The 15,137-nt window shown below is 52.6% G+C and overlaps 1 protein-coding gene across 2 annotated transcripts in view; it reads right to left on the bottom strand.

The window, feature by feature from the left end:
* The window catches only part of ARHGAP8 (Rho GTPase activating protein 8), a 61,056-nt gene that overhangs the window by 8,439 nt on the left and 37,480 nt on the right, over nucleotides 1-15,137 (bottom strand). For both annotated transcript variants that reach the window (XM_032261422.1, XM_032261421.1), the window contains exons 7-9: nucleotides 6,808-6,881; nucleotides 2,276-2,353; nucleotides 1,324-1,452 (exon numbers count right to left, since the gene is read on the bottom strand). In XM_032261422.1, coding sequence (XP_032117313.1) covers nucleotides 1,324-1,452; nucleotides 2,276-2,353; nucleotides 6,808-6,881 — 281 coding nt within the window. The remainder of the gene's footprint in view (nucleotides 1-1,323; nucleotides 1,453-2,275; nucleotides 2,354-6,807; nucleotides 6,882-15,137) is intronic.

Genomic DNA, 15,137 nt, shown 5'->3' with positions numbered 1-15,137 from the left:
GCCTCGGCCTCCCAAAGTGCTGGGATTACAGGCTTGAGCCACCGCGCCCGGCCCCACTGTCTTCATTTCTTTTCCTCCCTCCCTCTCCCCTCTCCCTCCCTTCCTTCTGGTCTTTTCTTTCCCTCCCTCCCTCCCTCCCTCCCTCCCTTTTGGAGACGGGGTCTTGCTCTTTTGTCCAGGCTGGTACAGTGGTATGAGCATGGCTCACTGTAGCCTCAAACTCCCAGGCTCAAGCCCTCTCCCACCTCAGCCTCCTGAGTAGCTGGGAGTACAGGTACATGCCACCAAGCCCAGCCAGTTTTTAAAATCTTTTGTAGAGATGGGGGTCTCACTGTGTTGCCCAGGGTGGTCTAAAGCTCTTGGGCTCCCAAACTGCTGGGATTACAGCCATGAGCCACTGTGCCCAGCCTGGGTCTTTTTTTCCCAACTCATGACTACTTTTGTGCCAGTAAAACTTATTTTAAACAAACTGGCATGCTTTTCTCCTGTGAATGTGACTTTTGTCAGAATAACGAGTTATGGGGTTCCCGTAACTGCTAAGATGGGTAGCAGGAAAAGGTGTCTTTCTTCCCTACAGAGGATTGCTTAATATGACTACACTCTCTGGTCTGTTCGTTGGTGCTTATCTGGAAGAGAACACAGGTGTGTTATCTTCCTGACAGGAGGCAGGGGTGCAAACCAGAGCTGGGTCCTTCTCCTTCCCAGGGGACTGGGAGCAGCATCCCATTTGAAAAGACCGTGCTTGATGACTTAGACGAAGACCTGAGCGGTTTTAGGGTTCTTTTGAGGCATCAGTTTTCTTAGCATTGCCGGCATTTTGAGATGCTCTTATGGAGTTGTTTTTCAGTCACCTGTGCTTAGCCACCCTGAGCATCTGACCCATCGCAAAGCGCCTGCAGGATCACACCCTAGAACTGCTCAGTTTGTATCATATATACTTGGCATCCTACAGTGATTTGGGAGAAATACTGAGAGCCCCTTTCTAGATGAGAGAGCTGAGGGTCTGCGGGCTGGGACCGGGATGACGCCACCAAATCTAGAGAGACCCTCCATTACCCTGCCTCCCGGTCCAGCTGCGCCTGAGAGACTAGCCGGGCCAGCCCCGACCAAACCCACCTCCTCTGCCCTTAGATAGTGGGGCCTGGCTGTGCCTCCCGCAGCAGCCGCAAGGACCCCCTCTCTTGCCCTGCCGTGCCAGGTGGCAACAAGATGAGGGTGGGTGCACGCCACCTCAGCCACACCAGAGCCTGACCCTGGGCCAGTAACTGGGGAACAGCATTTGAAGACCAGGCTCCCCACCCTCGCCCCAAGGCAGCTACTCACAGGTGATCCCAAGAATCTGCTCGTAGGCCTGGAAGGTCAGCAGTGGCTGGGGCAGCTCTCGAAGGAAGGTCTTCAGGATCACGGCAGGGATGTGAATGTCCCCATAGTCGTCAAAGTTCACGGGCTTTCCTGCACACAGAACACAGCACCGCTGAGGTCTGCACCCCGGCCTGGGCACTGCCGCTGCAGAATGAGCTCTGGGACATGTGGTGTGACATGTCCAGATGGGAAGCGCCTGATGCTGTCCCCATCTAGAAATGGGGGTGCTCTGGCCCCATCAGTCCTGATACCGCCCTCACTGCCTCCTCTTGGGGTCCCAGTGGAGGCTGGGGTGGGCTCTTGGCTTCTCTGTGGCATGCTGTGGCTCCTGGCTACAATGCCAGCTCCTTGAGGCCAGGCCCTAGGCCTGAGACAGGCAGGCCTGAGCTCAGCCCCGCGCCCTCCATGACTGTATAATGCACAATCGACTGTGGGAGCGAGCAGGACAGAGCGCAAGTCTCGCCAGCAAGACAGCAGCTTCATCAGTGTCAGTGCAATGCGTCCTCAGCTCAGGCCACTGCCCCTGCCCACAGGTTACACACGGCAGTTAAGGAAGCCAGGCTGAGCCAGTTCGGGGGAGCTGTCAGACAAAATACCAGCTTCCCTGCAATGCAGCCTGTCTCCTGAAAGCACGTGCCCGCCTGGTGCAGATGGAGAGAACCTAAGGGCAAAATGGCATCGTGCGGCCACCTTGTCCCAGCAGGGCCTGGGGGTCTGGACAAAGGGTCCCCACTCTGGACTACCAGTGGGCTCCTCGGTGGCTCCTGGGCCGCTGCCCCTGCCCCTGCCCTGAGCGTTTTCTGGGAGTTGGATGGGTTTCGGGGGCACTGCACTGCCTCTGCTCTGAGGCCCAGGAGCCCTGTGGTCGCTGGCCGGGCAGTGGCTTGGGGCTTAGGCTGCGGGGTGCCCTCACCGTGGTTGTAGAGCCGCTGAATCTCGCGGACGGTCTGCACGCTGGCGGATCTGCGGAAGAGGCCCTCGGTGCGCAGGCCTGCGGGAGAGGAGCTTCCGGGTAACTCACGGATCCCAGCCCATTGGAATTCCAGAACATTCTATGTCGCCCCCCTTGCCCGCCGCATCACCCATCTGTCCTGCTCTCCGGCTTTCCCCTCACTACAGCTTACCCCCACCTTTATTTATTCCTCAAATCTTTTCCATATTCCCCAGCCCAGCTGGTTTCCCACCTCTGTGGTCCATGGAAAGGGAAGGTGGAAAGAGACAGATTCTGAACTCAGACAGTCCAGCTCTGCCTACCAGCTGTGTAACCTCAGAGAAGACACTCACCCTCTCTGAGCCTATCTGCCTTGTTTATCTACAGAGTGAGGCTACGAGCTCCTGTCTCCAAGGGCTGCAGAGAGGACTGGACAAGGTGATCCCTGATACGTGCCTGGCACCCAGGGGCCTCCAGACATGCGGCTTCCCAGGAGGGCGAGGGCTGAGCTGCCCAGCACAGCAGCCACTGGCTGTACATGGCGATTTAACTGAAAATGAAAAATCCAGTCACTCAATTACATGAGCCTCGTGTGAACTGCCCTATTGGGCTCCTCCACAGTGGCTGGTGGCTGCTGTTTAGACGGTGGAGATAGAGGTGATGGCAAGTTCTACTGGGCAATTCTGATAGAGTTGACTGTGGGCCGGGCACAGTGGCTCACGCCTGTAATCCCAACACCTTGGGAGGCCAAGGCGGGCAGATCACTTGAGGTCAGGAGTTTGAGACCAGCCTGGCCAACATGGTGAAAACCCATCTCTACTAAAAATACAAAAAATACTAGCTGTGAGGCCGGGCGCGGTGGCTCAAGCCTGTAATCCCAGCACTTTGGGAGGCCGAGGCGGGTGGATCACGAGGTCAAGAGATCGAGACCATCCTGGTCAACAAGGTGAAACCCTGTCTCTACTAAAAATACAAAACATTAGCTGGGCATGGTGGCGCGTGCCTGTAATCCCAGCTACTCAGGAGGCTGAGGCAGGAGAATTGCCTGAACCCAGGAGGCGGAGGTTGCGGTGAGCCGAGATCGTGCCATTGCACTCCAGCCTGGGTAACAAAAGCGAAACTCCGTCTCAAAACAAAACAAAACAAAACAAAAAAACAAAAACTAGCTGTGGTGGCAGACGCCTATAATCCCAGCTACGCAGGAGGCTGAGGCAGGAGAACTGCCGGATCCCAGGAGGCGGAGGTTACAGTGAACTGAGATCGCGCCACTGCACTCCAGCCTGAGTAAACGAGATTCCATCTCAAAAAAAAAAAAAAAAAAAAAAATTGTATCAAAGAAGAAAACTTGTCTCCATTGTCAATTTATACAGAGAGCTTTCAGTGCTTCTGTTGGTTCATGAAGGCAACAACCCATGTGGCCTCTTGAGGCCTGGGGTGGAGGCAAGGGTTTCCTCTGGCCAGACCCCGCTGGCTCTAGAGCCAGGAAGAGAAACAAGCCTGAGCCTGCTCTGGGGAGCCTGTGGTGGATGGTGGGGGTGCCCCAGAACACCAGCACCTAGGACCTGGTGCAAGCATCTGGAGGTCCAAGTCTTCCTGGGACTTGCAAGGCGTGACCTCCCCTTCTCCTCCCCACTTCCGTCAGGCCCTGCAGGCTCACGCACCCCCATGGCCACGGGCCTCTGCACCTGCAGCTCCTCTCTGGGGCCCTTCTGCCACCTGGCATGGGCAGCCTCTCCCCGACCTCAGAGCTCAGCTCCATCACCAGATGGAAACATGAGAAAGAGCAGTGGCCGAGGGACCACAGGGTGGCAGGGTCTGGGGCCCACGGCGCAGGGTCTGTGGTGGAGCTGGGGTCTGCATTAGGGGGTTTGGCCACGCTGGGGAGATTCCCTGAGGAAGCAACCATTGAGCTGAGCTCTAGGGGCTGGAGGGGAGCCAGCCTGGCCTGGGGGGTGGGGATGGGGGTGGGTGCCAAACCCTAGCTGGAGAAACCACAGGTAAAGGCACCCAGGCTGGGGAGGGGGAAGACCCAGGAGGGGCCAGGCCAAGCCTCAGGGCTGGGACACCGGCTGCAAAGGGGACTCCCGCACTTCCTGAGGCCTGGCCTTGGCCACCTGGGACAGGAAGAAAAGGTGATCACTCCCTACAAGGTTTACTAAAGGAAACGCCGAGTGTCCTTAATCGGACTTTGCGTCTCCTCCCAGGGCCTGCGCTTGGTAGGTCTCAACACGTGCCTGTCCACCGCAGGCTGAGGGCAGAGTGGGCCCGCTCTGGAGGGCGAATAAGGCAATGGTGCCCGTTAAACGGTTTCAACGCTGTCGCTCTCCCCGCCTGCACTCCCCTCTCCCCAGGCAAGCCACTGTCATCTTTCCCCGTCCTCAGACCCGTCCCTCAGCCTCGTCTCCTTTCTGAAGCTCAGGGAACGCCGATCTCTGACCAGCCACACCCTGCATCGAGCCCTTCGGTGTCTGCCACCTGTCACAGTATAGAGCTCCGTGGGAATGTGCTTTAGGAAATAGAAAAGGACAGCGCTTCCCATCGCAGCCACCACAGCCTTGCACCATCTGGCCGCCACCTCACTTTACCCACCACGTCTCCGCTCCCATCGTCCAGGGCCCAGAGGCTCCATGCGCCTTCCTGGCCCAGACGTGGCCTGGTGGCTGGTCCCTCTCCTTTCTGCTGAGTGACTGCCGTGGGCAGAATTCTGAGATGGCCCCTGGACTCCTGGCCCCTGGGGAACACGTACTTGCAGTTTCCCAGGTGGTCAGTCAAACACTAAGCTAGGTACTACAGTCAAGGGGCTTTGCAGACTAACTCAGGGCCAAGCCCGTCGGCCTTAAGATACGGAGATGATCTTGCATGGGCCCGACTTTTACCCTGTGGCTTCTCCAGCCAGGGGTTTGCCCCCGCCGAATCCCCACCACCCAGGCAGGGCTGACTCCCCTCCAGCCTCCATCAGGTGAGTTTTAAAAGGACCCAGGTTCGTTCAGTGACAGAGAATGCAGGCCGGGGAGGGGATTCACGTGAGCTGTGGTCTGCGGGAAGAGGGGCCGGGTGTGGCAGGGAAAGCAGCGGTCGGAAGCTGCTGAGCCAGGCCCCGGGCTGACAGGCAAGGAAGTGGGCACTTCACAATGACAGCTGCCAAGAACAAGACCAGGTCACTGATCTGAACGAACTTGGACGTGGACTCTTCCCCAGAACCTCCGGCCTCCAGGAGGAAGCCCAGTCCGGCCAGCACCTGCAGTTCAGCCTGTAAGACCCTGAGCAGAGAACCCGGCCCCCATGTGCCCAGACTTCTGATCCACAGAAATGGAGATAATAAATTCGTGTTGTGTGGGCTGCGTGTGGTGACTCGTGCCTGTAATCCCAGCACTATGGGAGGCTGAGGCGGGCCAATCACCTGAGGTCAGGAGTTCAAAACCAGCCTGGTCAACATGGTGAAACCCCATCTCTACTAGAAAATACAAAAAAATAGCTGGGCTTGGTGGCGCACGCCTGTAACCCTAACTACTCGGGAGGCTGAGGCAGGAGAATCGCTTGAACCTGGGAGGTGGGGGTTGCAGTGAGTGGGGACCACGCCATTGCACTCCAGCCTGGGTGACAGAGGGATATCTCAAAAATAACAAGAACAAAGGAATTGATACGTTTTTAAAGAGAGGGAGAGACAGACTCCCTGATGCAGTTTCTGATTTTCGGTCTTTAGGCACGCCACTCATAAGCACGACAGAATGGGAAATACTATAATGACATCTGGTCAAAGTAGACCGCTCACAATGACAGTCCCCCAGCTACAGTGGGGTCTCATAGAACATTCTGTGATCAGAACACGCCATCTCTGGGGCACAAAGGGAACAGACCACCACGGCCCTGGCAGCAGTGACTCTCACTTCTTGTCTGACACCCCCGCATCTGCGCTGCAGCACCCAGGCTCACCTAGCGCGCCTGCACCGGTGGTCCCAGGTAAGCCTCCCTGGTGCCTGCTCCTCCATGGGAGCCTCTTTCCCCCAATTAGGGTAAACGCGGCCTCCACGCACCTTCTCCACGGACCTCAGTTCTAGCCTCAGGAGCTGTGGAGAGCCCACAAGGCTCACCCCACTCCAAGTTCCTGGCTGCACCCGCCCCACCGGCAATGTCGTCTACAAATCAAAGTTGATCCTGTCAGAGGGGCCCCCATTTCAAGAGGGCCTCCTACAGACTAGCACCGTCTGAAGTGCTTTGCAGGCAACAACTCATAACAATCCTGCGAGTCACATGCTGTTTGTTATTAACCCCACAGGACAGGGGAGGGAATGGAGGCCCAGAGAGGGTGAGTAACGCCCCAGGTCACACAGCTAGTAAACAGGGGAGACAGGATTCAGACCCAGACCATCTGAAGCCAGAGCCCAGACCTGGAGCCACTGTGCCTCAGTCTCTCCCTTCCTGGCCTGTGGGGTGCTCAGGATCCAAGACGAACCACCCAGGGAGGGGCACCCAGCAGCTCTCACGTCACCCAGCCGGAGCTGGCCCAGACTCACCTTTCTCTCTCAGGTACGTCACTGTGAACCTCAGCACGGGGGGGATGAGTTCGCCTTGATTTTTGTCTTTGAGGCTGAGGAAAGAGAACAGAAAGTGAGAGTTTTTACCTGAGCTTGATGGGTGATCACAATGAGAAGAGCTGCTGGTCCTCTCCACACCCCTGCGGAAACACAGGACCCAAGCACTGTCCAGGGAGAGGCAGGCTCAGCCCTCAGGAAGTAGACAGTCTGGGGACCAATGATAAAATGATAGTGCAGTATTTGAGAACTCCATGAAAGGAATGTTTATGATACAGGGAAGACCTGTTCCCCAGGAGGCAACTTCAGAGCTGGGTTTTGAGGGATGAGTGGGAGCCTGCCAGAGGACAAAAGAAAGAAGGGCATTCGAGACAGGGAAGACATACCGGGAAGTCCCAGAGGTATGAGATGGCTGGGCTGTGACGGCAGAACCTGAAGCCCTGGACTGGATGCTGATTCAGTTAACAAACATCACTGACAAAAGCCCAGCACGTCATCTGGGTTGTCTTGTCTTTTACTGTGCTATTCTGAGACAGAGATTCACATAAAGACATCTTGGCCAGGTGTGGTGGCTCACACCTGTAATCCCAGCACTTTGGGAGGCTAAGGTGGGCAGATCACTTGAGCCCAGGAGTTCAAGACTAGCCTGGCCAACGTGGTAAAATCCTGTCTCTATTAAAAATACAAAAATTAGCTTGGCACGGTGGGATTAATAGATATCCCACATCTATTAATATATTAGATGTGGCCAGGCGGGGTGGCTCACACCTATAAACCCAGCATTTTGGGAGGCCGAGGCAGGTGGATCACAAAGTCAGGAGTTCGAGACCAGCCTGGACAACATGGTGAAACCCCATCTCTACTAAAAACACAAAAATCAGCCAAGCGTGGTAGCACACAACTGTAATCCTAGCTACTCTGGAGGCTGAGGCAGGAGAATCGCTTGAACTGGGAGACAGAGGTTGCAGTGAGCCGAAATTGCACCACGGACCTCCAGCCTGGGTGACAGAGCGAGACTTCAACTCAAAAAAAAAAAAAAATATATATATATATATATATATATAATTTATATAATACATATATTTTATAAATTATATATGTAAATTTTATATGTATTTTTATTTGTGGTGACCCTAGTTTTACATCATACGTATTTAATATAATACAGTCTATTTTCAATTTTCAGATGATATTACACCATTCCACTTACAGTGTAAGTCTCCCATCCCATCCTCCGTCTTTTGTGTGTGTTTCTTTTTCTGGAGACAGGGTCTTGCCCTGTGGTCTTGGCCTGCTGCTGCCTCGACCTCCTGGGCTCAATCAACCCTTTCACCTCAGCCTCCCAGGTAGCTAGGACTACAGGCATGTGCCGCCATGCCATGCCAGCTAATTTTTTGAATTTTTTGTAGTGACTGCGTTTTGTCATGTTGCCCAGGCTGGTCTTGAACTCCTGAGCTCAAGCAATCCACCTGCCTTGGCTTCCCAAAGTGCCGGGATTACAGGCCACTGTGCCCGGCCCGTCTTCTTAATACACTGTCCACTGCTCTAATATGTTTTAAGCCTCATACTACTTTATTATTTTTGTTTAAACAGTCAATTCACTTTCAAAGATATTCTTAAAATGAGCAAATCAATTTTTTCCTGTTTACACATATTTGCCATTTGCAACACACTTCATTCCTTTGTAAGGGTCCCAATTTCCATTTGGCATTCTATTTTTGAGTTCTGCAGTGCTTCTCTTCACATTTTTATAGTGTAGTTCTGCTGAAAATAAATTCTGCTTTTTTGGTTTATCTGAAACAGTTTTTACTGGGCATTTACTTTTAAAAGTTTTTTTGCTGGGTATGTAATTTTAGATTGAGAGATTTAGCTTTTTTTTTCTTTTTCAGTATAATAGAGATGTTACTCTGTCGTTTTCTGGCTTCCACCTTTCCAATGAGAAATCAGCTATAGGTTTTTTTTTTTTTTTTTGAGATGGAGTCTCACTTTGTTGCCCCAGGCTCAAGTGCAGTAGAGCGATCTCAGCTCACTGCTACCTCCACCCCTCAAGGTTCCGGTGAGTCTCCTGCCTCAGGACCTCCCGAGGAGCTGGGATTATAGGTGGGCACCACTATGCCTGACTGATTTTTATGTTTTTGATAGAGATGAGGTTTCACTACGTTGGCCAGGCTGGTCTGGAACTCCTGACCTCAGGTGATCTACCTGCCTCAGCCTCCCAAAGTGCTGGGATTACAGGTGTGAGCCACCACGCCTGGCCAAGAAAACCCTTTTCAACAAATGGTGCTGTAATAACATGCAGAGAAGCAAATCAGACCTTGCCTCACAACACATATAAAAATCTACTCAAAATATATCAAAGATCCAAATCTAACAGCTCAATTGTAAAACTCTTGGAAAAAAAACATAGGCATGTCAACCTTGGATTTGACAATGGTTTCTTAGATAAAACACCAAAAGCACAAGTGACAAAAGAAAAAAATAGATGGTGGCTCACGCCTGTAATCCCAGCACTTTGGGAGGCTGAGGCAGGTGAATCACAAGGTCAGGAGTTCGAGACCACCCTGGCCAACATGGTGAAACCCCGTCTCTACTCAAAATACAAAAAATTAGCTGGGCCTAGTGGCAGGCACCTGTAATCCCAGCTACTCCGGAGGCTGAGGCAGGAGAATTGCTTGAACCTGGAAGACAGAGGTTGCAGTGAACCAAGATCGTGTCATTGCACTCCAGCCTGGGTGACAGAGCAAGACTTTGTCTCAAAATAAAAGTAAAAAACAGGGCTGGTTGCGGTGGCTCATGCCTGTAATCCCAGCACTTTGGGAGGCCGAGGTGGGCAGATCATAGATCAGGAGTTTGAGACCAGCCTGGCCAATATGGTGAAACCCTGTCTCTACTAAAAATACAAAAATTAGCCAGGCGTGGTGGTACCCACCTGTAGTCTCAGCTACTTGGGAGGCTGAGGCAGGAGAATCACTTGAACCTGGCAGGTGGAGGTTGCAGTGAGCCAGGATCACACCACTGCACCCCAGCCTGGGCGACAGAGCGAGACTCTATCTCAAAAAAAAAAAAACAAAAAACAAAAAACAAAAAAAAAAAACAGCACTATCAGCTGGGTGTGATGGCTCACACCTGTAATCCCAACACATTGGGAGGCCGAGGCAGGCGGATCACCTGAGGTCAGGAGTTTGAGACCAGCCTGACCAACATGAAAAAACCCTGTTTCTACCAAAGATACAAAATTAGCCAGGCGTGGTAGCGCATGCATGTAATCCCAGCTACTAAAGAAGCTGAAACAGGAGAATCGCTGGAACTGGGAGGCGGAGGTTGCGGCGAGCTGAGATTGTGCTATTGTACTCCAGCCTGGAAACAAAAGTGAAACTCTGTCTCCAAAAAAAAAAAAAAAAAAAAAAAAAGAAAGTGACTATGTGGAGAAATCTGAACCATCATACCTTGCCGATGGGAATGTAAAATGGTGCAAAGACTTTGGAAAACAATTTGGCATGCTGTACACCTTAAACATAGAGTTACCACGTGACCCAGCAATGCCACTCCCAGACACAAACCCAAGAGAATAGAAAATGTATGTTCACACAAAATCCAGCATGCGAATTTTCAGAGCAGCGTTATTCATGATGACCATAAAGTAGAAACAACCCAAATATTCATTATAAATAAAGCGATAAATAAAATCTGGCCTATCGATACAACGTTATAATCAACACCATCATGGATGGACCTTGAAAACATGCTAAACAAAAAATCCACAAAAGGCCACATACTGTGTAATTAAATTTTATGAAATGTCCTAAATAGGCAATATTTATAGATATTAAAAGTACTTGCCAGGGCCTGCAGGAGGGAGGAATAGGGAGAGGCTGTTAATGGGTGCAGGGTTTCTTTTTGGAGTGATGAAAACATTCTAGAATTAGGCAATGGTGATGAACTGCTTTGTGCATATGCGAAAAACCAGTGGAGTCATCAGAGAAGGCTTCCTGGAGGAAGGGGTGATGAGGGAGGAAGAACAGGCACAGTGCCGGCAACAGGAACCAGTTCATGTGGTCTGCACACCCTGTTGTTAAGCCCCTGTGGTCCTGGAGGGTGAAGAGGGCAGGGTTTCACCTCCAGTAATGGCAAGAAATTGGACAAGTTAAGAAAAGTCGAACACTGTGAGAATGTGCAGGTAAGAATCACTCTTTAGCTCCCACCACCCCTTAGGGGCCGTCCAGGAAGGCAAGGCTGGGCAGACACCTGCAGTGATCTTGGGCCCCTCTGAGGGGCACTGGTGAGAACTCAGCCCTCCAGGACCAGGCCCAGCCAGCAGGCCAGGATTTTCAAGCTATCAAGTGATGGAAAATGCCAGAGCTTGCAGAGCGTGGTGGCTCACGCCTGTAATCCCAGCACCTTGGGAAGCTGAGGTGGATGGATCACCTGATGTTAGGAGTTCGAGACCAGCCTGACCAACATGGTGAAACCCCGTCTCTACTAAAAACACAAAACTTAGCCAGGCGTGGTGGTGGGCATCTGTAGTCCCAGCTACTGGGGAGGCTGAGACCGGAGACTGGAGAATTGCTTGAACCTGGAAGGTGGAGGTTGCAGTGAGCTGAGAGCGCCATTGCACTCCAGCCTGGGTGACAGAGCAAGACTGTCTCAAAAAAAAAAAAAAGCCAGGCACGGTGGCTCACGCCTGTAATCCCAGCACTTTGGGAAGCTGAGGTGGATGGATTGCCTGATGTTAGGAGTTCGAGACCAGCCTGGGCAACACGGTGAAACTCCGTGTCTACTAAAACACAAAAAACATTAGCCAGGTACAGTGGCGTGCACTGGCAGTCCCAGCTACTCAAAAGGCTGAGGCAGGAGAATTGCTTGAACCTGGGAGGCAGAGGTTGCAGTTCCAGCCTGAACAACAGAGCAAGACTCCGATTCAAAAGAAAAGAAAAGAAAGAAAATGCCGAGGCCAGGCACGATGGCTCACGCCTGTAATCCCAGCACTTTGGCCAGGCACGATGGCTCACGCCTGTAATCCCAGCACTTTGGGAGGCCGAGGCAGGTGGATCACGAGGTCAGGAGATCAGGACCATCCTGGCCAACATGGTGAAACCCAGTCTCTACTAAAAACATAAAAATTAGCTGGGCGTGGTGGCCTGAAATTACAGCTACTCGGGAGGCTGAGGCAGGAGAATCACATGAAGCAGGGGGTCAGAGGTTGCAGGGAGCCGAGATTGGTGACAGAAAATGCCGGAGGTCAGCCATGTCCTGCCCCACCCAGCCCTAAGGACACATCAGTCTCTTCCCTATACCCGCCCCGCCCCCCAGCTGCCCACAGGCCCTCATGTTTCCGTTTTTCCTCTTCCGGGATGGCAAGCAGAGGCCTCCTGAAACTTTGACTTCCCTTTACTATATTAATCAGCTCATTCTAAGGTGACAGCTTTCTGCTATATGCCTCTGAAGTTAACTCGGCAAATTAACATCTGTGAATAGGATTTCAGTTATGAATTTTAATGACTTTCATTCATTCACAGTCCAAACAAATTACTTATCTAGTGCTTCCTTTAAAATGTTTATTGCCATTTTATTACAATCATTGGCAAGGAAACAACATAAAATGTTAAAGAGCCAACTGCATACATTCTCTCTCCAAGCGGCTCGTGCAGAGGTTGTTCAAAGGTGGTCTGGTGTGGCCCACTGCCCCGAAAGCAGCTAAGGACTGGATTTTTACAGTTACAACTGGCCCTGGATAGGGACGGACTGTGGCAAGGTGACAGAGCCAACAGCCCTGCGTCAGCATGGCCTGAAAGGCACCTGCTTGGAATGCAAGGCTAACGGCGTCCCTGATGGCTGTCTAGGAGCCGAGAGGCCTACAACCCTGGCTAGCAATTTGCCCACACTTCACTCAGGTAGGTGGCGTTTGAAGTCTGTGAGCTGTGTGTGTGTGTGTGTGTTTTCTTTTTTTTTTTAAGACAAAGATTCCCCCTTGTTGCCCAGGCTGGAGTGCAATGGCACGATCTCAGCTCACTACAGCCTCCTGCCTCCTGGGTTCAAGCAATTCTCCTGCCTCAGCCTCCCGACAAAACTTAGCAGGGTGTGGTGGTGTGCGCCTGTAATCCCAGCTACTCAGGAGGCTGAGGCAGAATTGCTTGAACCCAGGAGGCAGGAGGCTGCAGTGAGCCAAAATAGTGCTAATGCACTCCAGTCTGGGTGACAGACTAAGACTCCATCTCAATTAAAAAAAAAAAAAAAAAAAAAAATTCTGGCCTGCTGGCTGAGCCTGGTCAAGGAGTGAGTTCTCACCAGTGCCCCCAAGAGGGGCCCAAGGTCACTGCAGGTGCCTGCCCAGCCCAGCCTTCCTGGGCAGCCCCTATGGGGTGGTGGGAGGCGGAAGAGTGGTTCATATCTGCACATTCTCAGTGTTTGAAAAAGGGAAAGGAAGTACTGTTTGGTAGTAAAATGTGTGTTCCAGACATACTTAGGGTACACATTCTATCTCAACACACACTATCTTCTCTTGCTCATTCAAGTCAAAGTGTTTATAAAATATTTCTCCAAATGACAATCCCTTGTGCGTGTGGCTAGCGGGGGAAGGCAAGGGCTGAAACAGTCAGAGCTGTACAGTCCAACAGTCCAAAGTCACACGTGACAATTCTAATTTACATTGGTTAAAATGAAATAAAAGTAGAAATTCAGCATTTGCGCTAGCCAGACGAGAGCACTGCCTACCACACCGGGCCGTGCAGACCTCATCCATCCTGACAGAGCTCCATCAAATAGTGCTGATCCAGGGACCCACGCTGGGGCACCAGCGGTCCTCCTTAGCTGGGATACGCCTGAGATGCCCACCCAACTTCACGTGTACTCCAGGCTCGGCCCTCTCCTGGGCTCAAGCACCCTGGAAGCTCCCTTGCTGGCTCTGGGAACGAGATTTAGACACACTTCCCTCCCCCCACAGTCACACCTGCCCACCACTCACCACCACCTGCTTCATTTTCATAAAGAGCCTTCACGTGGCCCCAGTAACTAATTACCATAAACTTGGTAGCTTAAAACACAAATGGGCCAGGCACGGCGGCTCACGCCTGTCATCCCAGCACTTTGGGAGGCTGAGACGGGCAGATCACCTGAGGTCAGGAGTTTGAGACCAGCCTGGCGGACATGGTGAAACCCTGTTTCTACTAAAAATACAAAAATGACCTGGGTGTGCTGGTGGGCACCTGTAATCCCAGCTACTCGGGAGCCTGAGGCAGGAGAACTGCTTAAAACCGGGGGCAGAGGTTGCAGAGAGCTGAGCTCACATCACTACCCTCCAGCCTGGGTGACAGAGTGAGACTCTGTCTCAAACAACAAAAAAGAAAAAAAAAAACCCAAAAACCCATCCAAATGTATTATCTTACATCTGGAGGCGTCAGGGGTCGAGAAGGGGCTGAGCCGACTGTGTTCCACCTGGAGGCTCCGGGGGGACCCATCCTCGCCTTTTTCAGTTTCTAGGGGTGCCTGCTTACCGTGGCTTCTGGCCCCGCACCCCTCCGGCCACAGCTCCTCTCTGACTCTGACCCTCCTGCCTCCCTCTTGTGAAGAGGCTGGCGATTGCTTTGGGTCCACCAGAGAACCCAGGACAATCCCCCATCCCAAGATCCTTCACTTAATCATTTCTGCAAAGTCCTTTTTGCTGTTCAAGGTGCCCTAATTACAGGTTCTGAGAATGAGGGCATGGAGCTTGGGGGGGGGGGGGGGGCGGCGGCGGCGGCGGCGGCAGGCGCGGTGGTTGTGCGATTCTGCCTCCCACCCTGCCCTCCCTGAGCTCCACCACTCCTGGCCAAGAAAGAAACAGGCAGGTCCCCAGGGCCGAATCCACCTCCCTCTAACCCCAGGAATGGCTTTGCCCACATGGCTCAGGAAGGGCAGGTAAACAGTGTACCTGCTCCCCTGCCCAGATGCTGCCAGAGCCGCCTCAGCTCTCAAAACCTTTCAAAATGTTTCAAAATCTACCCTGGGTGGCCGAGGTGGGCAAATCATTTGAGGTCAGGATTTCGAGACCAGCCCGGCCAACATGGTGAAACCCCATCTCTCTGAAAATACAAAAATTAGCTGGGTGTCATGGTGGGCACCTGTAATCCCAGCTAATTGGGAGGCTGAGGCAGGATTGCTTGAACCTGGGAGGGAGAGGTTGTAGTGAGCTGAGATCTTACCACTGCACTCCAGCCTGGGCCTTAAGAATCATCAGACTTGCCGCGCACGGTGGCTCAAGCCTGTAATCCCAGCACTTTGGGAGGCCGAGGCGGGTGGATCACGAGGTCAAGAGATCGAGACCATCCTGGTCAACA

This window comes from Sapajus apella, unplaced genomic scaffold (genome assembly GCF_009761245.1).
Source record: "Sapajus apella isolate SASKATOON/1434 unplaced genomic scaffold, GSC_monkey_1.0 scaffold123, whole genome shotgun sequence".
Taxonomy (NCBI): Eukaryota; Metazoa; Chordata; class Mammalia; order Primates; family Cebidae; genus Sapajus; species Sapajus apella.
The sequence above is the reverse complement of the archived record's forward strand: the minus strand, read 5'-3'. Positions and strand labels throughout refer to the sequence as shown.